The sequence below is a fragment of the Excalfactoria chinensis genome, chromosome 29 (assembly GCF_039878825.1).
Source record: "Excalfactoria chinensis isolate bCotChi1 chromosome 29, bCotChi1.hap2, whole genome shotgun sequence".
NCBI lineage: Eukaryota > Metazoa > Chordata > Aves > Galliformes > Phasianidae > Excalfactoria > Excalfactoria chinensis.
In genome coordinates this window covers 253,974-279,103 of record NC_092853.1, presented here as the reverse complement: position 1 = coordinate 279,103, position 25,130 = coordinate 253,974, and the positions used below count along the sequence as shown (strand labels likewise).

General features: G+C 46.1%; 1 protein-coding gene across 1 annotated transcript in view; it reads left to right on the top strand.

Annotated features, from left to right (window-relative positions):
* LOC140263367 (uncharacterized) overlaps positions 1-25,130 on the top strand; it is a 182,118-nt gene that overhangs the window by 132,687 nt on the left and 24,301 nt on the right. The window contains 2 exon segments of the mRNA XM_072358248.1: positions 17,093-17,113; positions 17,981-18,247. Coding sequence (XP_072214349.1) covers positions 17,093-17,113; positions 17,981-18,247 — 288 coding nt within the window.

Here is a 25,130-nt window from a genome sequence, read left to right as displayed (position 1 = left end):
AATGAATGCCTCCTAATGAATGAACGACTGGTAATTAACGCAGCCTAATGAAGGAACGAGGCGTCGAAAAGCTAATTAGCAGAGGCTGGATTGGATCCCTCCAGCTCTGGGTTCTGGTCCCCGCACGCTTCCGCTGCGGCACTCTGCTCCTCCATTGAGCGCAATGACTTCCGGCTCCTCCGTTCCCTGTGTGGGCACGGCAGCGGGAGGAGGCGGCGCTGATGAATATTCATGAGCGCCAATTAGCATACCGCGGAACGAAGGGCAAACGATGCGCGCCAGCCACGGAGGTGCCGGGGATCGAACCGGGAACTCAAGCTCTTCGACGCATGCGCTCTAACCTCTGAGCTACACCTCCAGCGCTTCATTGGCTAGCGCATATCCCCGCCTCTTGACTGCTTCGCTCCGCCCCCTCCGCTCGCCCGGCCCCCTTCCCGGACACTCATTGGCTCGCTGCAGCACTTCCCCCCGCCCCCTTCTCCACAGCTCATTGGCTCATCCCAACACTTCGCTCCTCCCCCTTAGCTGCTCATTGGCTCATCCCACCACCCACATACAGGCTGAACTAATCCAATAAGAGACGCATAGAGACCCACAGAGACCCGTAGCGACCCATAGACTGTCCAAATACACACTGCAGGACACATCTGGAGTGTGTGAAGGAAGTTTTCTGGTCTAGTACTTGATCATCCGACATTTCAGAGGCAATGCTCTTCGAAACTACCTAGCGATGATGTGCATTAAAACATAACTTAGCGATCAGCTTTCATTTATACACATATAGATGGAGAAAGATACCTGTCCCATTACATTCCCTGAGCTCTATAAGAAAACCACACACCTGGAAGTGCTTCACACTTCATTGGCATCTACATCCCTCCCACCCATTGGCCTTTGGAAGCCCTGAAGCAGCTGCACCCTGTAACCTCTGCCCTGTCCTATAGGAAGTACAACCTCTGTAACACTAAACCACAAATGCTTTTGCTTTTTGCCCTACACACATCAGTTTAGTGGGTAAAGTGTTTTTACAGGATTGAGAGCACGGCTGGGAATGGGGAATTATTGAGACCCCATTGAATCTTGAAATAAATTCTGCTTTGCTTCTGTGGCAGAGATTCCAATTCAAGTGGGACGGGCTGCCCACAAGGGTGGTGGGGTCGGCATCCATGAAGGTGTGAAAGAACTGTTTAGATGGTCTATTAAGGGGCATGGTTTGCTTGGGAAATACTGGCTGTAGGTGGAAGTTTGGGTTGGATGATCTTGGAGGTCGTTACCAGCTTTGGTGATTCAGTTATTCTATGCTATGAAAAGGGAATAAATTGTGGTTTTGGCTTCTTCTGCTGAGCTTGTTTGTGTCTTTTCAGCGTCTTTTCTAGCACTTTTAAATAAAGTAATCTTTGTCCTATTGTGATACCAGTGCAGTGACCTATTCCTGATATGAGAGCTGTTTTTCCCTTAGGGGACTACTTGCACTGTGTAGGAGCAATTCATATATCATCTGTACCAGAGGCGTATCTAAGATCACAGAATCACAGAATCACAGAATTATAGGAGTTGGAAGGGACCTCTAGAGATCATCGAGTCCAACCTCCCTGCCAAAGCAGGCTCCCTACACCACGTCGCACAGGTAGGCGTCCAGGCGGGTTTTGAATATCTCCAGAGAAGGAGACTCCACCACCTCCCAGCTGGGCAGCCTGTTCCAGTGCTCCGTCACCCTCACTGTAAAGAAGTTCTTGCGCACATTCATGCGGAACTTCCTATGCTGAAGTTTCAGCCCATTTCCCCTAGTCCTGACCCCACGCACTACTGAAATCAGACCAGCCTCGCCACTATGGCTCCCACCCCTCAGGTATTTATAAACCTGGATCAAGTCCCCTCTCAGCCTTCTTTTCTCAAGGCTAAACAGGCCCAGTTCCCTAAGTCTCTCCTCATAGGGGAGATGGTCCAGGCCCTTCACCATCTTTGTGGCCCTCCGCTGGACTCTTTCCAAGAGATCCCTGTCTTTTTTATACTGGGGAGCCCAGAACTGGACACAGTATTCCAGATGAGGCCTCACCAGGGCAGAGTAGAGGGGGAGGATCACCTCCCTCAACCTGCTGGCTACGCTCTTTTTAATGCACCCCAGAATGCCATTGGCCTTTTTGGCTACAAGGGCACACTGCTGGCTCATGGCCAACCTGTCGTCCACCAGGACACCCAGGTCCATCTCAGCAGAGCTCCTCTCCAGCAGGTCTTCCCCCAGCCTGTCCTGGTGCATGCAATTATTTCTACCTAGATGCAAGACTCTACACTTGCTTTTGTTAAACCTCATCCGGTTTCTTACTGCCCAGCTCTCCAGCCTGTCCAGGTCTCGCTGAATGGCAGCACAGCCTTCAGGTGTGTCAGCCAGTCCTCCCAGCTTCGTGTCATCAGCGATATAAGATAATAACTTCACCTGCACACCACGCATGTCCTGCAGATGTTCTTCCACAGGGTACAAGCAAACCTTCCATAGAAGGAGACAAAGTGCTCCAATGAGACTTACACTTGGAACAGCACCAGCCCAAGTTGATAAAAATTCTTCTGCCAGGCAGTGAGAGGTTAAGGGTAGTTTTTATGAGCTCTCATTGCTGTAACTGCATAAAGTCCAACTATACTTTAAACTTCCAGTAACTGCGTTGTTTCAGTTCAAGTGAAAGCCAGTTCAGCTCAAGAGAGAAACCACTGGGGTGAGAATTCATTCAAGGTACGTTACTGCATTTATATATATATATATTCAGCATGATTCTTGAAGAATAAAAATGCATCAAATAATTGCTGGGTGTTCTATGTGGCCTGTTGTTCCTTGCTGACTACAGAGGGATAAAACAAGAAGAGGAATGTAGCCTAAAGGAAAAAAGCTTGCTTTCATTTTGTTAAAGTCCTGTGGAGAAGGACTTGGGGGTCCTGGTAGGTGGGAAGCTGGACATTAGACAGCAGCGTGTGCTTACAACCAGAAGGGTCCTACTATATGATGGGCTGGCTTTTTATGAGTGTGGATAGTGACAGGATAAGGGGGAATGGTTTTAAACTGAGACAGGAGAGGTTTAGGTTAGAGATTACAGAATCACAGAATTTTTCAGGTTGGAAATGACCTGGAAGATCATCTAGTCCAACCATTACCAATACTTCCCAGCTAAACCATATTCCTCAACGCAACATCCAAACGTATCTTGAACACTACCATGGTCGGTGACTCTACCACCTCCCTGGGCAGTGCATTCCAATGCCTGACTACCCTTTCTGAGAAGAAATACTTCCTAATGTCCAGCCTGAACCTCCCCTGTCGCAGCTTGAAACCATTCCCTCTAGTTCTATCACTGTCTACACGAGAGAAGAGGCCAACCCCCAGGTCACCACAACCTCCCTTCAGGAAGTTATAGAGAGCTATAAGGTCTCCCCTGAGCCTCCTCTTCTCCAGGCTGAACAATCCCAGTTCCCTCAGCCTCTCCTCATAAGGCCTGTGCTCCAGACCCCTCACCAGCTTTGTTGCTCTCCTCTGAACATGTTCCAGGGCCTCAATGTCTTTCTTGCAGTGAGGGCCCAAAACTGAACACAGTACTCAAGGTGCGGCCGCACCAATGCTGAGTACAGGGGGACAATTACCTCCCTGTTCCTGCTAGTAACACTGTTCTTGATGCAAGCCAGGATGCCGTTGGCCTTCTTGGCCACCCGGGCACACTGTCGGGTGATTAGAAGGATCAGAAGGATTAGAAGATTAGAAGGAACTTTTTCACCCGGAGTGTGGTGACACACTAGAACGGGTTGCCCAAGGAGGTTGTGAATACCCCATCCCTGGAAGCATTCAAGTCCAAAGCTGGATGTGGCTCTGGGCAGCCTGGTCTGCTGGTTGGTGACCCTGCACATAGCATCGGGGGGCTGAAACGTTGGGGTCCTACGATTCTTTGATTCTGTGATTGAAATACCTAATATTCTGCTGGCTCAGAGGCACATATTGGTCAGCTGGAGCTGATTGTTCCTTCCATTGTATTTCCCTGCTGATGGAAGGATAGCAGAAAGCACTGTCTGTGTCTTCGATCTACTAAACAATCATCCCAGTACTCCAAAGTCTCTCTTGCCTGCTCTTGGACTTTGAGTCTGTATTGCCCATGATGTCAACTGGAAAGCAATTTCCTTCTCTTTGTCTTGATGAGGAGCTTTGTTGTCCTTTTTTCCTTCCCCATTAGCAGTGGAGGGGAAATGGGACGGAGTGGCTTAGTGGTATCAGTCCAGGTCTACAAGACACAGTGCTTGGTCAGTATCTCTTCCATCACTGGAGTTAGTTTGAAGGTGTATGACCACATCCTCCGCCTTAGTAGAAGAGAGTGGCAGGTGTCAATCACCTCCTGCTGCATCCTGCAGATGCCACGAATGTTTGGCATTTTGGCCTTTTGTGTTAGTGTGAGAATGCTTAGCTCCAAAGACTGCTAGTGTTCAGCTGGAGGCCATCAGGTCATCCCAATGACTGCCTGCAGTTCTCTAGGCCTGTGGCCACCCCACTGCTCTGTCCTCTATTTGTCTTTGTCTTGCAGACCAGCCTTTTAGAAAAGAATAAGAGGAAGTTGAAAGCAGGAGATGTCTTGGACACCTGGTAAGAGTGGAGTTTCTTGTGTCTTTAGATGGTAATGTAAGAGAAATTGAACCATCTTTAAAAACTGGGAGTATTATAAAAAATAAGTCTGCGACTTCAGGGGCTCAACTAAAGCCTTCCTCTCACCTCTTGCCCCTCTTCTGTCCACACAAGCATCATTCCAGGTCACTTTAGCTATGGGGGATGTGACTGCTCTCCCTTTGGTATAGAACAGGACATGCGTCCCAAGAGAGCAAAATAGAAACACAGTGAGCAACAGCCAAGCATAATCATGAGAAGAATGGCAACACTGGATGAATCTCCTTGTCCTAGCAATGCAGTGACTTCATTGTACCCAATTAGGATGAATTAGTAAGCACAGGAACGTGATTATTATTATATAGTAGTTTTCAGACTGAGTGGATGTCTATGTCAAAGATGCTCCAGTGGCTCTGAGAACAGTCCTATGTTGCAGAGTGGGAAAACTGGTCCTGGATATTCAATGACATATTCAACAATCTGTCCTTTGGAAGCCCATTTTATTAATATTGGCTTTGTTTCTGCTTTTTCTTAATTTACTAATTTTGCATTGCAGATCTTTCTCTCAATGTGTCTGCTATAATAATATGTGAGAGTGGTAAGTTCAACACGGAGAGTCGGTATAATTCTTATGGGTTATGGCACTACTGAAAGGGTGCTTGTTTCCAAGTGTCTTTTTGGGAGTCTATGTCACAAATAGACATTTTTGATGTAATCTTTTGGCTTTGCAATGTGGATACCAGGAACCAGATGTGTACAAGATAATGTTGCATAAATAAGAAGAAAAAGAGGTCCCTAAGATCTCACTGTACCATCTAAACTCTTACATTGCCTGAGAAGCCTGAAGCTTTACAAAAGGCATTCATACCACCCTGTCACTGGAGGTATTGATATACCTTAAAGTTACATGCTCTGCATTTCATAAAAAATCAATGACAAAATGGAGCCTGCGCTCAATTCAGTGAGACCAGTCCAACATCAGACTTTCACAGAATGCAGTTGTTCTTTTCCCTCATTGAAAGCAAATGAAGCCTTAGGAAGAGTTCAGGATCTACTGGGAGGAAGCCCTGATCCAGTAGCTATGAGTACAGATTGATCTCCCTACATCTGCAGTTAAAACTCTGATTGCCTTTTCCAGCTTTCAGCAATGTACCAGGGCATCCCACTCAGCACAATAGCAGCGTGGATTCACTTAACATAAATGAGAAAAGACTCTCCAAGCTGGGCAATGGGGAAGGCATTCCAGAAAGACAGAAAAGAGGTAATTAGAGCCATAAATGTAGCTCTGCCCATCATGTGTGATGCTCATCTCATGGTTATCCCATCTCCTCACCTCACAGCCATATCCCCTCTCTGTGGAGCTTTCTCTGCAGGTTTGAGAATCGGATTAATAATTCCCCCCTGTATTTTGACATATCCCATTATCTTCTTTCCACTGGAAAAACTGTAGTCGCAGTGAAGAGCCACCACCTTCCACCTGAGCTGCCTAAATGATGTGTAATTCCATAACAGCTCTTCAGTATATTTACATAGTTCTTTATGAGGAAAAAAAAATAATAATAAATTCTTACATTTCCTCTTTTCTATATCTTTCATTTGAATATGAAGATCCAGAATCTCAGCAAAATTCTGCCTGTGTTCGAAAAATAGCTCAGGAATATGAAACTAAATGTAAGTATGCTGGACCGGTATTTACACAGCCTGTGGTCAAGCCTTAGAACATGTTGGGTGGGATTTATGAGAGCACAGGACATGAGGGGTCTGTCCCTCTAAGCATGATGTGTTCAGGCACGATCAGTCCTCTTCAGGGTGAGCTTATAAACTGGCTTCATTCTCAGGTCTGGGAGCCGGAGCAGGGTTCTGCAGAGCATGCAGAATAAATGGAGGGTGGTTATGCAGAAGAGCTCAGTGCAGTGCTATGAAGCAACAGGTCTTGGACAGGCCAGGCTGATCCTTTCCTAACAGCAGGACCCAACCACGCTGCTCCTCAGCCAACTGCATGTGGCCAGTAGAGCGAGCAAAGTGATTCTTCCCCTCTGCTCTGCCCTGGTCAGCCCACATTTGTACTTCTGCATCCAGTTCTGAGAAGACAAAGCTCGGAAGGCCAAGAAGAAAAAGGATTATAGGAAGCTCCATACAAATATACTCACTAACTTCTTTATATTGAGAGCTTCTTCACATTGTTCCAGTGGGGACTGAAACAAGCTGCCCAGAGAGGTGGCAGAGTCTTCCTTCTTTGGAGACATCCCAGATGCTTCTGGACACCCTCCTGCATGACCTGCTTATAGGGAACCTGCTTTAGCAATGGGGTTGGAGTCAGTGAGCCCTAGAAGTCCATTCCAACCCCTGCAGTTCTGTGACTCTGTGTTCCATGAATCATAGAATCATAGAATCAATCACCAAGGTTGGAAAAGACTTACAAGATCATCCAGTCCTACTATTCATTTTTGCCAATAGCTCCCACTAAACCACGTCCACCAACACAACTTCCAAGGGGTGTTGAGGGAACCTTGGTGAAGACACATTAAGTAACAGGGAGCCCCAAGTGGAAGGACAAGCTCTATGTCCAGGAGATGTGGCCTCTAGGAAATAGTGACTTTGATTTCTTTTCCTACCCACGTTGCTTCTTACAAAGGCTTCCTTTCAGGTCTTTGCTCTCTGCAACATCCAAGTGCGGATATCCTGAGGAAGGGTGAATATTATAGAGGCTTTCCAGGCCAAGCCAGAAATGATCAGAGCCAGGGCAGACCAGGCAGATGAATCTGTGCTAAATCCCATCTTTCCTGGCACATAGGATGTGCTGTTTTCCTGCCCCTGCTCTTTCCAGGTGGCCTGATGTTGCAGTTTAGCTTACAGCCACAGGTTAGAATTGCAGCACTCCACAGATGCTTGCTCACTCTCAGACTCATGGGAGACAATATGGATGCAGGTAGAGAAGTGGAATGGACTAAGGGAGAATGGTCAGGCATGGTTGCTGTTAAATGTTTGCCCTGTTGCTCTCATTTTCAGACATAAATAGTGGGCCAGAGACATCTCCACAGAATGAGAGAAGAGTGAATTCACCAAAGAGAGCCCAAGAAAGTTCAGTTGTATCCTGGGCTGCATTTAAATAGGGGTGGCCAGCAGGGAGAGGGAGGTGATTGTCCCCCTCTAATTGGCTCTTTGTGAGGTTCCATCTGCAGTGCTGCATCCAGGCCTGGGGCTCTCAGCACAGGAAGGGTGTGGAGCTCATGTAATGGGTCCAGAGGAGGCCATTAAGATGCTCGGAGGGCTGGAGCATCTCTCCTATGAGGAAAGGTTAAGGGAACTGGGCTTGTTTAGCTTGGAGAAGAGAAGGCTCCAGGAAAACATCATTGTGGCCTTCCAGAGATTGAGGTATGCATATAAGCAGGAGGGAGAATGCCTGTTTACAAGGATGGACAGTGGTAGGACATAGGGAAATGGTTTTAAACTGAGACAGGAGGGATTTAGGTTGGATATCAGGAGGAAGTTTTCCTCCCAGTGAGTGGTGACACACTGGAACAGGTTGCTCAAGGAGACTATGGATGCCCCGTCCCTGTAGGCATTCAAGGCCAAGGCTGGATGTGGCTCTGGGCAGCTTGGTCTGCTGGTTGGTGACCCTGCACATAGCATGTGGGGTTGGAACAAGATGATCTTTGAGTTCCTTTCCAACCCAACCCATTCTGTACTGCTGTCAGGTCCTTGCTTCTCAGTAAATACTTCCTGGCTGATATCATAGGGACTCCAATCTGAAGGAAACTGAGGGCCCTACTTATCTACTGGACCCTAATCACAGGGAAGTCTGTTGTCTCCCTGGGTCATTGGCCAGGGATGTTATTAGGAATCTCCCTTGTCTTACGAAGCCCTCTGATTATTACCCACTTCTCGTAGTTCAAGTAGGCAGCAATGAGGTCATGGGTAGAATCTCAAGAGCTACCAAGAGGAACTTCAGTTCCTGTCTCACATCCTGCCCCCAGATTCTGGCAGACCCCATTTTCTTCTTCCCATAGTACACACTGCAGCTGGGGTGATGTTCCACCACCTCCCTGCTCCTTTAATAGGTTCACTGGTGTCAGACACAACTGACTCTACGTGTGTATTAATTCCAGTTTTTATAATGAGGCAGAGAACACGTGAATATTACTTCTAAGAATCTTACATCAGGTGGTAGATCTACAGGTCCTCAGCTAACAAGAGCAGAAGGGAGCAGCATTTTCATGATGGTAAGAACTGGGCTTTATCCCTGTTGTCTGGTGGCAAAACAGTACCAAGAGGTGCTTCGACAATTCTTGCAGTGTGTTGAAGATAATTTTCTGATGCAGATGGTCGAAGTAGCGACATGGGGTGGGGTACTGCTGGACCTTATTCTCACCAACAAGGAAGGACTCATTAAGGAAGTAAAAGTTGGGGGTAGCTTGGGTTGTAGCGACCATGAGATGGTGGAGTTTGAGATCCTGAGTGGAGGAAGCAAAACAAAAAGTAGGATTGCTACCCTGGACTTCAGGAGAGCCAACTTTGATCTCCTCCGGGACCTACTTGGGGCTATCCCGTTGGCCAGGGTGCTAGAAGGCAAGGGGGCCTGTGAGAGCTGGTTAGCATTCAAACGGCTCCTCTTCCAGGCTCAGGATCGGTGCGTTCCTGTAACTAAGAAGTTGGGAAAAGGTGCCAGGAGACCTGCGTGGATGAGTAAGGAACTCATGTGCAAGCTCTGCAGAAAGAAGAAAGTACACGATATGTGGAAAAAGGGTCTGGACACTTGGGAACAATATAAGAATGTATTCAGGGACTGCAGAGATGCGACCAGGAAGGCTAAAGCCCACCTGGAGCTGAATCTAGCTAAAGAGATAAAGGATAATAAAAAAGGCTTTTTTTAAGTACGTTAACAGCAAAAGGAAGGCTAGGGAGAATGTGGGCCCCATACTAAGTGAGGGGGGTGTTCTGGTAATGGGGGATGCTGAGAAGGTGGAAATACTGAATGCCTTCTTTGCCTCTGTCTTTAGTGAAAGGGCTCTCCCTCAGGAATCCCAGACCCTGGTGGTTGATGAGAGAATCTGGGGAATGGGAGATTTCCCTTCAGTCAGGGAGGAGGTGGTCTGTGAGTGAAGGAGAAAGGTGAGTGGGACTGTTCCCTTGCAAACCATCCCTTCCACCAATACTCAGTTTCTCTGTCATCGTTTTGTGTTTGTGATGGTACCATGTGAGGAGCAAATGGGAATGTGGATGGAGCTGAGCAGGAATGGCTGCTATTCAAAGGCTACTGATGGCCGTGCCCCTGGCATTTCAGCCTCCTGAGATTAACACCGTGGCAATGAGTGGTGGAATTACTGTGGCCCATACCTCTGTCCCAGGGAAGGTGATGGAACAGCTTGTGCTGGATGCCATCTCCAGACAACTGGGAGTAAAGGAGGTTATCAGGAGCACTCAGCATGGGTTCACCAAGGGGAGGTCGTGCTCGCCCAACCTGGTGGCCTTTTATGAAGATGTCACTGGCTGGGTGGAGGGGGGGAGAGTGGTAGATGTAGTCTAACCTTGATTTCAGTAAGGCTTTTGATACAGTCGCCCATGACATCCTTATAACAAAGCTGAGGAAGTGTGGGATAGATGAGTGGACGGTGAAGTGGATCAAGAATTGGCTGACTGGCAGAGTGCAGAGGGTTGTCGTTGGCGGTGCGGTGTCCGGCTGGAGGCCTGTGACTAGCGGTGTCCCCCAGGGGTCTGTGCTGGGTCCAGTCTTGTTCAACATCTTCATCAGCGACCTTGATGAGGGGATAGTGGCCACCCTCAGCAAGTTTGCTGATGACACGAAGCTGGGAGGATTGGCTGACACGCCTGAAGGCTGTGCTGCCATTCAGCGAGACCTGGACAGGCTGGAGAGCTGGGAAGTTAGAAACCAGATGAGGCTTAACAAAAGCAAGTGTAGAGTCGTGCACTCAGGAAGAAATACCTGCATGCTCCAGGACAGGCTGGGGAAGAACTGCTGGAGAGGAGCTCTTCAGAGAGGGACCTGGGCGTCCTGGTAGATAACAGGTTGGCCATGAGTCAGCAGTGTGCCCTTGTAGCCAAAAGGGCCAATTGCATACTGGGGTGCATAAAAAAGAGCGTGTCCAGCAGTTCGAGGGAGGTGATCCTCCCCCTCTACTCTGCCCTGGTGAGGCCTCATCTGGAATACTGTGTCCAGTTCTGGGCTCTCCAGTACAAAAAAGACAGGGATCTCTTGGAAAGAGTCCAGTGGAGGGCCACAGATGGTGAAGGACCTGAAGCATCTCCCCTATGAGGAGAGACTTAGGGAACTGGGCCTGTTTAGCCTTGAGAAAAAAGGCTGAGAGGGGACTTGATCCAGGTTTATAAATACCTGAAGTGCGGGAGCCATAGTGGCCAGGCTGGTCTGTTTTCAGTAGTGCGTGGGGACAGGACTAGGGGCAATGGGCTGAAACTTCAGCATAGGAAGTTCTGCACGAATGTGCTCAAGAACTTCTTTACGGTGAGGGTGACGGAGCACTGGAACAGGCTGCCCAGGGAGGTGGTGGAGTCTCCTTCTCTGGAGATATTCACGACCCGCCTGGACGCCTACCTGTGTGACATGGTGTAGGGAGCCAGCTTTGGCAGGGGGGTTGGACTCGATGATCTCTAGAGGTCCCTTCCAACCCCTACAATTCTGTGATTCTGTGATTTTGTGAATCGAAATGAAGACTGAAACATTAAAGATTAACTTATAGTGCAGCTCTGCCTGAAGGCCAAATGCTGTTATATTGTTATATCAGTACTTTCTTGTCAAGGTGTGTTGTAAATGGAGGGTTTTTGTCCCTGGATCTTGGCAGATATCACTGAGAAAACCTGGTCTGAAATGGGGGTAACTTTGAAGTAGACCATGCCTATGAATACAGACATTCTTGGGTTTTCACTGGAATTGCCTCTTAATATTACCTCTCACAACTGTTTCTTCCTTGAAATATAATGCAGCAAGTACTGTGTATGTGAGTTGATAGTGATAGGACAAGGGGGAATGGTTTCAATGGTTTCAAATTGTTTTAGGACAAGGGAAGATTTAGGTTGGATATTAGGAGGAAATTTTTCACCGAAAGGGTGGTGATGCATTCGAACAGGTTGCCCAAGGAGGCTGTGGTTGCCCCATCCCCATCCCCTGGAAGCATTCAAGGCCAGGCTGGATGTGGCTCTGGGCAGACGGGTCTGCTGGTTGGTGACCCTGCATATAGCAGGGGGGTTGGAACTGGATGATCATTGTGGTCCCTCTCAACCCAGGCCATCCTATGATTCTATGTAATGTTTTTATCTGCCTTAGAAATGAAACTGAATTTTCTTCAAGAAAGAGTGAAGAGAGGAAAGAGGAAGAAAAGTGTTGCCCTTGCCGGAGGAGAACCATGTAAGGGAGTGCTCAAAAGTAATCAGACATACACAAGTCCATGGAGCCCAATGGGCTGTATTCAGCAGCTCTGAAGGAGCCGGCTGATGTCATTGAAAGACCACTCTCAGTTATCTTTGGAAGCTCGTCGTGGTTTGGAGAAAAGGAAGAGAGCAAACAACCACTCCAAGAAAGGCAGTAGGAAGACTCAGGTAACTACAGGCCAGTTTCATTACAGTCTCTGGGAAGGAGCTGGAGGAAACTCTCCAAACAAAACAGGAATGTGATAAAGTACAGTCAGCATGGCTCTGTAAAGGGCAAATCATGCTTTCTTAATCTGATAGACTTCTACAATGAGGTGGATGATAAGAAAGCAGAGGAAGCTGTTGAGCTGCTCTTCAGCAGCTTTTGATACTGTCTCCTGTAATGTCCTCATAGAGATACATACTGAGTGGAACATTCAATGAAGTGGAAATCAGCTGGACAGCCAGGATGTGTTGGATTTCATAGCCAATACAACAGGGAGGGGATGACTACAGTGTGGAGCAGGTTGATCCTAAAGGATTGCAGCCTCTGGAAAGAACCCACACTGCAGCAGGGAAAGGAGCAGAAGATAATTTACAGGCTCATTCCCTGTGTTCTGTGCTACTCAATGAGGAGTGGGATTGGGATTAAAAGGGTGAACTGAGCCCAGGAAGGGCAGCAGAAGTAAGAAAAGTGTTTCAGTTTTGTCGTCTACATCAGAATTGCCCTGTTGCCACTTAGATAGACCTGGAAAGGCACATAGGAAACTGCTGAAGCTCAGAAAGAGGAGGAACCAAATCCTACCAATGGGGAAGAATGCCAGCACCGCCTTCTTTCATGTGATTCATAGTTGCCTTTCTTTTTACGCCGTGTACATTTTATATTTAACTGTGCAGTCAGAGTTCCAGTTGAATTTATGAACTCACCCATTTCTGTACAGGTAAATTCTCATATATCCATCTTTATCTTTTCTTTTTTTGTAATATTCCCTTCTGATCCATAACTTCGAATGATATGTATTTCCATTTGTTGGCTTCTGTGGATTAGAATCGTATTTTTAAGGTAGCCACTTTTAATTTAAAGATGGGATCCATCTGTCTAAATGGCTCTACTGTGGTTCAGCTGACATTTGAGATGCTTGACCTTTCTCTTGAGACCTGGTGCTAAATTCCTTCAGCTGAAGTGAGGCATCTACAGTAACTGTAGTGTCACTCCACAATGCGAAAAATGCGTGTCTGGCAAGCCTGAGTAAGTGGGGGAGGAGGGGAAATGCTACGGAAAAAGGCTCATTGGTTGAGATGAGAACAAGAAATGAATGCATGAATTATTGTTACTACCAGTACCAGCTCGGTATAGGGGAGACTCGTGTAGTTTATTGGTAATTGATAAAGGACTAGAGCAAAGTGAACTAAAGCAAGCTAAAACCACCTACCTCCCATCCACCCACTTCTAGTTCATTGCCTAAAGCAGCACAGGGGAATAGGGCTTATGGTGGGCAAAACATTATGAGTTAAAAGCCAAGGGAGCTGAACAATGTTTTGTCATGTAGCCTCGGGACTTTATGCTCAGCAACAAAAGCTGAGGGAAAGGAGGAAAGTGAAAGAGTTGATGGTTACAGGAAAACAAACATACTCAGGTAAAACATAAGCCATCCTGCCAGCAAGAGAGATCAAGAAATAGGATAGAATCAGCGACTTTATGTTTCTTTATGTGGTTTTGTATTTTGCCGCTGCTTACTTTAAATTATCTTTTGGGTCAGATTTAAAAGCATTGCAAAAAATGTGGCAGATGAACAGTCCTGAGATCCAGATCGATCATGCAAATATGCAAATATATGCAAATATACAAATATGCATATCATGCAAATATAGGTAAATGCCTCCTCTCTATAATGTGTGAGAGCTTCTCTTGGAAGGAAGGAAGGAAGGAAGGAAGGAAGGAAGGAAGGAAGGAAGGAAGGAAGGAAGGAAGGAAGGAAGGAAGAAAGAAAAGGAAGGAAGGAAGGAAGGAAGGAAGGAAGGAAGGAAGGAGGAAGGAAGGAAGGAAGGAAGGAAGGAAGGGAGGAAGGAGGAAGGAAGGAGGAAGGAAGGGAGGAAGGAAGGGAGGAAGGAGGGAGGAAGGGAGGAAGGAAGGGAGGAAGGAAGGGAGGAAGGAAGGGAGGAAGGAAGGGAGGAAGGAAGGGAGGAAGGAAGGAAGGAAGGAAGGAAGGAAGGAAGGAAGGAAGGAAGGAAGGAAGGAAGGAAGGAAGGAAGGAAGGAAGGAAGGAAGGAAGGAAGGAAGGAAGGAGGAAGGAAGGAAGGAAGTAAGGAAGGAAGGAAGGAAGGAAGGAAGGAAGGAAGGAAGGAAGGAAGGAAGGAAGGAAGGAGAGGGAGGTGGGAGGGAGGGAGGGAGGGAGGGAGGGAGGAGGAAGGAAGGGAGGGAGGGAGGAAGGAAGGGAAGGAGGAAGGAAGGAAGTGAAGGAAGGAAGGAAGGAAGGAAGGAAGGAAGGAAGGAAGGAAGGAAGGAAGGAAGGAAGGAAGGAAGGAAGGAAGGAAGGAAGGAAGGAAGGAAGGAAGGAAGGAAGGAAGGAAGGAAGGGAGGGAGGGAGGGAGGGAGGGAGGAAGGAGGGAGGGAGGGAGGGAGGGAGGGAGGGAGGGAGGGAGGGAGGGGAGGGAGGGAGGGAGGGAGGAGGAGGAAGGAAGGAAGGAAGGAAGGAAGGAAGGAAGGAAGGAAGGAAGGAAGGAAGGAAGGAAGGAAGGAAGGAAGGAAGGAAGGAAGGAAGGAAGGAAGGAAGGAAGGAAGGAAGGAAGGAAGGAAGGAAGGAAGGAAGGAAGGAAGGAAGGAAGGAAGGAAGGAAGGAAGGAAGGAAGGAAGGAAGGAAGGAAGGAAGGAAGGAAGGAAGGAAGGAAGGAAGGAAGGAAGGAAGGGAGGAAGGGAGGAAGGAAGGGAGGAAGGAAGGAGGAAGGGAGGAAGGGAGGAAGGGAGGTAAGGGAGGAAGGGAGGAAGGGAAGGAAGGAATTCATTCCAGCTCCACATCTCTCTGTTGCGGTAACAACAGCTTTATTTTCATACAGCAGAGCAAAAGGAAATATAAATTCAAATAAAGGACTGGATAAGTTCCTATAAATAAATCTATCAAATGCCACTGTTGACAAATGTGGTCAGGATATTTGTGGATCACTCAGTGGTGGAAGACAGGAAAGAGTGGTATGGGAATATGATCATCTACTTGCTCTGCTCTTATCTCCATGTGGAGTCATCTTACAGTGTCCACACTGGGAGGCTGAATTTGGTTGCCTAAATGGAATCATTTTATGCCACTTCTTCTCTGCAAAAGGACACTGGTGTCCTGTGTGTTTTGTCTGAATTCTGCATTCGAATCACAACTGAATACTTCAATGTAGGCTCCTAAATTCAAGCATCTAACTTTTTTTTTTCCCCTTTATTTTCCCCCCAGAAACCCTTGACGTATCCACATGGGTTCAAGCTAACCACAGCCTCCTCAAAGTCATCATTGTTTTAGTCTCCATTCACCTAATCGTCTCCATTCTCCTACTCTTCTTCTGCATTTGGTTCTTCTTTTTCCTCCGTCGAGGTATGGGCATTTTCTCCCAATATTTGCAGCTTATATGTGCTCCTACAGCATAACTCCAAGTTCTGTTGCCCTCATTCCACCCTTATTTACATGGCATCCAGGTGACAACGCTGGCTTAGGGTGAAGGACCTAAACCATACCTAGCCAAAGTGTGAGGAGAAAATGCAGATGTTTGGAATCGATCATAGTTCAGCCCAACCCTTCCTTGTCACTGTTGAGTGCAGTTCATCCACCAGGTCCAAACCATAAAACCTGGCTCTGATCTTGGCAATACTGGCCTTCTTTGAGATATTGACCTTCACCATAAGGCTATGGAAGTTCTTTTGCAGGACTGGAGGAGGCAACAGTACTACTGCTCTCATGTGTTGTACCACCAAAATCAAATAAAAAGCTCATTTACTCATTATTGCTCAGTATAATCACTGTGCATGCCTTCAGGGCACTCCTCCCTCTGCACTGATATGGGCCTGTTAAAAAAAGATTCCTGATGACAGGGAAAAGGAACAAGAAGGGAGTCCTATATACTATATTTCCATTCAGTAACAACTCCTTCATGATTTGTTTGAATCAAGCTATACAAACCCTAGATGAGCCCAAAACTTCAAGATGTTGGGCTACTCAGTAGCCCAACAATCAAGGCACAGATATTTAATGGAAACTAACATTTAAGCTTTTACATCCAAAGTGGAGGTTTCATGCTCTCTCTCTTCTTCTTTTTCTTATTTTTTTTTTTTTTTTTTTCAGATAACCGCTCAGAGGATCCTGGAAGAGGTAAAGTGTAGCTTAGAGTAGAGTAAAGGTTGATGCTTACAGATGTCTTCATTAGTGCTTGAACGTGTATCTGTTTGGAGTATGCATTTCAGAGCTGTGAAAGGTATACATGGGATCATAGGCTGTGACCCAAATATGATTCCCAGATTCTCTAAGTAATTAATTAAATTGAGAGTAGGAGGGACTTTGCAGCTCCACTGTAAAGGAGGCTAAAGAGTGATTTTTGTCACCTTCCTCAATTTTCAAGCAGTCACTGAGGAATTTTAGTAAAAGTACCTTCCTTCCTTCCTTCCTTCCTTCCTTCCTTCCTTCCTTCCTTCCTTCCTTCCTTCCTTCCTTCCTTCCTTCCTTCCTTCCTTCCTTCCTTCCTTCCTTCCTTCCTTCCTTCCTTCCTTCCTTCCTTCCTTCCTTCCTTCCTTCCTTCCTTCCCTCCCTCCCTCCCTCCCTCCCTCTCCTTCCTTTCCTTCCTCTCCTTCCTCTCCTTCATTTCTCCTTTCTTTCCTTCTTCCTTTCTTTCCTTCTTTCCTTCTTTCTTTCCTGCTTTCTTTTCTTCCCTTATTAGAGAAACCAGAAGAGCTGTTTGGATCTGTTCTCTATTTGACCATTTGAAGTATCATTTTGCAGCCTAAGATCCCTTGGAGGAAAGCATGGGTTTAAGCTGGCGGATTGTGTTAGGAGAAATATTTTGTATCCCAGAGCTTATGCACTGACTGAAATTGCTTTTGCTCTTTTTCAGGAAATAACCGTGCAGGAGAAGGTAAGTCTGTACAGTCTCTGTGCAGAGTATGTGCTAACAAAATAACATATAGTTATATATATATAGAGAGAGCGTATATATATATAGTTATAGAATAAAATAACCCAGAACTATGTTGCTGTTTTTGTTTAATTTTTCCTTCAGCAGGCACCAATAACTCAACTTCAGGAAAAGCTGAGGAAGGGAAACGTAAGTGAAAGTATTTCCAGGCTAAGTGGACAAATATTTCTATCATTGTGATAGAAATGATTCCATCTTTCCTGCAAGTTGAACATTACATGTTTTGTTTTCTTTTTTCTTTTTTTGTTTAATATTGCCTTCAGAATATACCAAAATCTTAATTCCAGAAGACACTGACGGGAATGAAAGTAAGTGAATCTGTCTCCCACTTGTTAGTCTATGGCAGTTTAACTCTGAGATTCTTGTCCTAATCTTATCTCTTCAAAAGACCACTTGTATCTCAATGAGCTGTGTGCCTTCATCTTCCTCAATAGAAATGCTGAGATTATAAAAAATGTCTGAATTTAAATTAATGTGATTTATATTCTTTTGCGGATTTATTGGGGAGAAGAAATTGCAAGCTTCTCCGACACTTGATTTTGATCGTTCTTTGCAAGTAAACCACAGAGAAAATGAGATTTATGCAGTCAGGTGGTCCACGACTATTCCCATTGCACTTCAGTGGGAATGAGTTTGAAGGTTATCATCTGTGATACGGAGTGAAATTAGGGTGGAAAACATCTAACTGAAAAGAGCATCTGAGGGCCATATTTTGTGCTTCATCACACTCTAGGGAATGTCCAATTAGGAACTAAAAGATGATGAGAGGCAGTATTATTTTCCAGTGATTCCTCTCTTTTTTCACAGGAAGGACAGTGGAGATGAGCACCTCAGAGGTTGTGGAATCCATGCAGGAGGAAATAGAGAAGATTCTGAGTGAAAAACTGACCATCCTTCCACAGATTTCTGATAATATTCAAGCCTTGCAGAAAGGTTTGGAGGACATGCAGATGTCCACAAAGCAAGACCTTCAGATGCTCAGAGAAGACCTGGAGGAAAGAGTAGCAAAAGCATGGAATGCATCTCAGATTTCTGAGTTTATAGAGAATCTGTTGAAGATGGAGAACCAGGCAGGTGAGCATGGCAACCTCTAGGCAGGCCTTCATCTCCCTGTGTTGTAACTCCTGAGGGAGCTCAGGATTGCAAAACACTCAGTCAGGCCCCTCTAATGAGATGGGAGGGAGAACTGGAATGGTAAAGGAGAGAAAACATCCTGTTTGAAAGAAGGGAATTTCATCACTGTAAGGGGTGTTTCCCTGTTTTTGTCCATGGTCTTGCCAAGATGCCAAAGAGCCTGGAGCATCTGCATTTTGAAGAACAGTGTAGTGATTAGGGTCTGTTACACCTGGGGCTAAAAAGACAGAGAGTGGATCTGATAAATGTATCTTATTGTCATATTGTACTTGAGACCATAATACCATCAAGAATTTCTTTGTTATTGTACCAGTGAGAATCACTTTTCCATTCTAACCCACATTATAAAAACATCTGAGTGTGGCCAAGAGAAATCCAAAGATGGGAGATGTATTTGATCCCATAAAGTCTTCCTTGATGCTGAATGCTTTCTTCAAATTAACCCTGTTAGAGTGCCTTGGGTGGACATCGTAGTCTCAGTAGCAGACCAATTATCATAGAATCATAGACTCACCAAGGAAAAAAAAGACCTCTATGATCATCCAGTCCATCATATCACCAATATTTTCCACTAAACCACGTCCCTCACTACAACATCTAAATGCTACTCGAATGTCTCCAGGGTCTCTACCACCTCCCTGGGCAGCCTGTTTCATCCCCCTTTTTCAGAGGAGATGTTCACCTTCTATAGATGTGCTCCAGGTCTTTGATGTCTTTCTTGCAGTTGAGGGGCCCAAAACTGAACACAGTACACAGGTGTGTGTACTGAACTTCATCCCATTGGCCTCACACCAGCAATCAGCCTGTCCAGATCCATCTGTAGAGATCCAGGTGCTTACACACATACTTCAAGTATGAAGGGACCTGGGAGAGTGAGAGGATAGAAGCAAAATGGGGGATTTGCTACCCGGTGCACCCTGAGTAAAGGGAAAGTAAGATTTGAGTGAGAACGAAGTGTATAAGAAGCCCAAGTAAATCAGACCTTGTGTTTGCTGCTACTTATGGCATGGTTTGATCATTGCAGTTGATGTCACCCTCAATGCTGACACAGCTCACCCCAGACTGGAAGTGTCTGAAGATGGGAAGAGTGTGAATGACACCGGTGTGATCAGAAAGGTACCCGACAGGGAGGAGAGATTTGATTCCCACCTTTTTGTGTTGGCAAAGGAAGGATACACATCTGGGAGACACTACTGGGAAGTGGATGTTGGAAGGAGAAAAAACTGGATCTTGGGTGTTGCTTCCGAATCAGTGGCTCGTAAAGGGACTGTGACCCTGTCCCCAAAGAATGGCTTCTGGGTTATAGCCTTAGCAGATGGGCAAGAGTATTGGGCCTGCAGAGATCCTTGGACTCGTTTGACTGTGAGTGGTAAACCGCAGAAGATTGGGATCTTCCTGAACATCTCTGCCAAAAAACTCTCATTTTATAATGTCAAAAAGAAAACTGTTTTGTACACTTTTAACATTGGCCGTAGCGTGCAGGGAAGGAAGTTTGTTCCCTTCTTCTCAACAGGTTTTGGTGTTTCAGTGCTTGACACTGAGCCACTGAAAATTGTGCAAGAGTTTGATGATGATGATGACTGAATGTGTGATTAAATACAGATTATGAGATCAGATTGATATGTTGTCCAAAAAATCCCTGACTTTGTGCTTCCCAGTGGAAAATGGCTAGGTTTCTGGGAGTTGATACCACAATTTTTCAGTGCTATTTGCTATCTCTGCCCTGAGACAGCAGAAAGAAGCCCTAGAGATCATGTTGATAAATAGAGTGTAACACTCAGTATCCATCGAGAGCCTTCAGTTATGTTAAAGACTCATGTGGTGAACTGAAATGCCTTTTCAGAGCAGGAGGTGTGAGATGTACCATTCATCTCGATTGCCCAGGCTATGTTTTGTTCCCCATCTCAGTCACACAAAACCAAATTCAGTATCCAGGAGATGTCCAAAAGCAGATCACATCAGAGTCACATATCTAAATCTGAATCAGTCACATCATGCTCCTTTAGTTCAGTTCACACCTACCTTACATGCCAATTGAACTTCCTGGTCCTCTCCTGTGGCCTCAAAGCATGGCAAGGGTTAGTCAGTCATTCTTAAGAGTCTGAAAGGTCTGAGATTAAATTATATCCAAAGAAACCAAACAAAGGAATACTGAGATTTTGCTATTTCTCCTACTAAATCCTCAACTCACCAGTCCAACGATCCTTTAAAAATGGCGTGGAACTCATTCCTATTGCCTTATTCTAGTCGGAAACCTGAAGCACGTGTGAGGGGTTTTGTAGTGTTTTGATGTTCTTCACTTCCTAAGCAGTGATGATTTCAGTTTGCAGAATAAAGGTGCCAAAGCTTCCTTCTTCACTTTGGGTACTGTAGACTGCTCCAGCCTTCCTTCTAATTACAATTGCATTCAGTTAAGGCTCCCCTTTCTGAATCTTCATGGAGAGTCTTTCTCAAAAAGATGACAAGTCCCAGCAGTTCCATTATCTCAGTAACCGTTCATCTATTTCATACAGTAATCTAAATTCCATCATTGGAATTGTTCTAAATCAGGTTTGATGAGACTTGGAACAACTTGCTATAAGGTAAAGATGTCCATTCCCATGGCATGGAATTTAAACTAAGTCTTTAAAGGTTTTTTCCTACTCCAACCATTGCACAGAATCACAGAATCACAGAATTATAGGGGTTGGAAGGGACCTCTAGAGATCATCGAGTCCAACCCCCCTGCCAAAGCAGGCTCCCTACACCACGTCGCACAGGTAGGCGTCCAGGCGGGTCTTGAATATCTCCAGAGAAGGAGACTCCACCACCCCCCTGGTCAGCCTGTTCCAGTGCTCCGTCACCCTCACCGTAAAGAAGTTCTTGTGCACATTCGTGCGGAACTTCCTATGCTGGAGTTTCAGCCCATTGCCCCTAGTCCTGTCCCCACGCACTACTGAAAAGAGACCAGCCTCGCCACTGTAGCTCCCACACCTCAGGTATTTATAAACCTGGATCAAGTCCCCTCTCAGCCTCTTTTCTCAAGGCTAAACAGGCCCAGTTCCCTAAGTCTCTCCTCATAGGGGAGATGGTCCAGGCCCTTCACCATCTTTGTGGCCCTCCGCTGGACTCTTTCCAAGAGATCCCTGTCTTTTTTGTACTGGGGAGCCCAGAACTGGACACAGTATTCCAGATGAGGCCTCACCAGGGCAGAGTAGAGGGGGAGGATCACCTCCCTTGACCTGCTGGCTACGCTCTTTTTAATGCACCCCAGAATGCCATTGGCCTTTTTGGCTACAAGGGCACACTGCTGGCTCATGGCCAACCTGTCGTCCACCAGGACGCCCAGGTCCCTCTCAGCAGAGCTCCTCTCCAGCAGGTCTCCCCCCAACCTGTACTGGTGTATGCAATTATTTCTACCTAGATGCAAGACTCTACACTTGCTTATGTTAAACCTCATCCGGTTTCTTACTGCCCAGCTCTCCAGCCTGTCCAGGTCTCTCTGAATGGCTGCACAGCCTTCAGGCGTGTCAGCCAATCCTCCCAGCTTCGTGTCATCAGCAAACTTGCTGAGGGTGGCCACTATCCCCTCATCAAGGTCGTTGATGAAGATGTTGAACAAGACTGGACCCAGCACAGACCCCTGGGGGACACCACTAGTCACAGGCCTCCAGCCAGACACCGCACCGCCAACGACAACCCTCTGCACTCTGCCAGTCAGCCAATTCTCGATCCACTTCACCGTCCACTCATCTATCCCATACTTCCTCAGCTTTGTTATAAGGATGTCATGGGCGACTGTATCAAAAGCCTTTCTAAAATCAAGGTAGACTACATCTACCGCTCTCCCCCCGTCCACCCAGCCATTGACATCTTCATAAAAGGCCACCAGGTTGGTCGAGCACAACCTCCCCTTGGTGAACCCATGCTGAGTACTCCTGATAACCTCCTTTTCTCCCAGTTGTCTGGAGATGGCATCCAGCACAAGCTGTTCCATCACCTTCCCTGGGACAGAGGTGAGGCTGACTGGCCTATAATTACCCGGGTCATCCTTCTTGCCCTTTTTGAAGACTGGGGTGACATTGGCCATCCTCCAGTCTTCAGGCACCTCCCCAGTTCTCCAAGACCTTTGAAAAATTACAGAGAGCGGCTTAGCAATAACCTCCGCCAGCTCTCTCAACACCCGCGGGTGCACCCCATCAGGTCCCATGGATTTATGGACATTAATGTTTCCTAAGCACTCACGGACCACCTCTTCCCTGACTAAAGGGAAATCTCCCATTCCCCAGATTCTCTCATCAACCACCGGGGGCTGGGATTCCTGAGGGAGAGCCCTTTCACTAAAGACAGAGGCAAAGAAGGCATTCAGTATTTCCACCTTCTCAGCATCCCCCATTACCAGAACACCCCCCTCACTTAGTATGGGGCCCACATTCTCCCTAGCCTTCCTTTTGCTGTTAACGTACTTAAAGAAGCCTTTTTTATTATCCTTTATCTCCTTAGCTAGATTCAGCTCCAGGTGGGCTTTAGCCTTCCTGGTCGCATCACGGCAGTCCCTGACTACATTCTTATATTGTTCCCAAGTGGCCAGACCCTTTTTCCACATATCATGTACTTTCTTCTTTCTGCTGAGCTTGCACATGAGTTCCTTACTCATCCACGCAGGTCTCCTGGCACCTTTTCCTGACTTCTTAGTTACAGGGACGCACCGATCCTGAGCCTGGAAGAGGAGCCGTTTGAATGCTAGCCAGCTCTCACAGGCCCCGTTACCTTCTAGCACCCTGGCCCACGGGATGGCCCTAAGTAAGTCCCGGAGGAGATCAAAGTTGGCTCTCCTGAAGTCCAGGGTAGCAATCCTACTTTTTGTTTTGCTTTCTCTGCTCAGGATCACGAACTCCACCATCTCATGGTCGCTACAACCCAAGTTACCCCCGACTTTTACTTCCTTAACGAGTCCTTCCTTATTGGTGAGAATTCCAAGATTCTATGAAATGAAAGCATGTAAAATCATAATAACAAGTGGGGAATGAAACACTATGTGAAGGAAGCCCACAAGAAGCACCCAATGGAAGTTTTTGACAAATAAATAGTAATAGTTTTGGGAGAGTTAGGAGATAGAGATATTACAACAAAAAAGTGGAAAAAAAGTTCCTCTTTCATATTGTAATGTCTTTTTAGGGCCTATGATATCTACATAAGTCCAGGTGTACCCTTGGACTCGTTTGAATGTAAGGTCAAAACCACAGAAGATTGGGATATTACTGGACATCTCAGCTGGACAGCTATCATTCTATGATGTCCAAAGTCAAATGGCTTTTTATACTTTCAGCATTGCTGAAAGTGATAAGAAAGGGAAGCTCTTTCCCTTTTTTTCCATGGGTAACAGTGCTGGAAAGAAAGACCCTGAGCTACTAAAACTATGTTCTTAAGGTGAGTAGCCAGTGAAATCTGCTGTAGGCATGAACACAAGTAACTTCATGGAGAACACTGTCCTGCTGTTTTGCCTCATTCTCTTTGAATCTTCAAGCCACTGCTGATTTGCACAGACCTTGGAACAGATTATGTGCTCTTTTGTTTGCCTAAGGAGTCCCTCCATCATTTTAGGGACCGTAAAGGTGAATCTTTATTAGCACCACACACTTGGGCTCATCAATACACACTGGGACTACATCATCATGTATACATTCACCACTCAAACAACGATCTGCATTTTTGCTTTTAGTGTGAAGAATAAAATCAGTATTTTCCCAGACTGATTTGCTGCTGTTCTTTCTGTAGCTTTCTTTCTACACAGCCTCACAGCAGGCCTTTTCTAAAGGGTTATGTCCTAGAGTTGGGCATAGCATACATGAAAACATGATTTAAAAGCTTCTATAGAAAAGCAAGATTCTTCATGTGATTTCATTACCGTATCTCCAGTAAGGATAATGTTGTGCTGTAATATAGTCCTTTATTTGACCATGTTAATTTGATAACCGTAATCAAATGAAAGGCTGTTTTGAGCTTTTGCCTTTACCAATGGGGAAATGCGAGGAGCGGTATTTTCCCTCCTGTCATATCTATGTGACCTTCAAAGATGAAGGGACAAGCTTACAAATCTCTCATGCTCCACCTTGGAGCTGTAGCTTGGAGACAGATGGGCATCTGCTAGGTGTTTATTACTTGTTAGGTAGCAGTCACCTAGCATGAGAAACAAGAGGTGTGGGAATAATAGGAGGGGAGAATCTGGTCCCACCTCATCAGTAGGCATCTAGAACGTATGGTCAACAGAATCCAACGAGTGCTTTGATGTCATCTTCAAACTGAGGTATATTTGGGTAGAGGAATCAGACCTTGAACTCAGAGCTCACCCATTCATTTTGTCATGATCCCTATCTTGGTGTAAATATGTTGCCAGGGATTTGTTTAACCTCATTTCTTCCAGGCACTTCTTTCACTATAGGCTGAACAAGCTGAATAAAGCTTTCTACACCTCAAAGGTGCAGAACTCAACAACCAACTCATCTAAACACAGAGACCTCTTGAGATTCCTAGAAATGTTTTCAGTGTTTGGGTGACCAGTGGCACATAAATCAATGGCAGAGCCATTACTTCAAATGAAGCTGCTCTGCCCACCAGCTCCCACATAATTTACACTGTCATGCTGTTTCTTCACCTCCTGAGCACAGTCAGCTGCCTACCATTTCTTTAAATCAAACACCCACTCACTATTCCTTTGCCAGAGAAAACTCACCAAAGCTGCTTAATAAATGGAATAGAAAGAAAATATGGAGAAGTAAGCCTATCCCAGAAGCGATCGCTGCCAGATTCAGTTCTGCTTCTTGGTTTCATATTTCTATTCCTG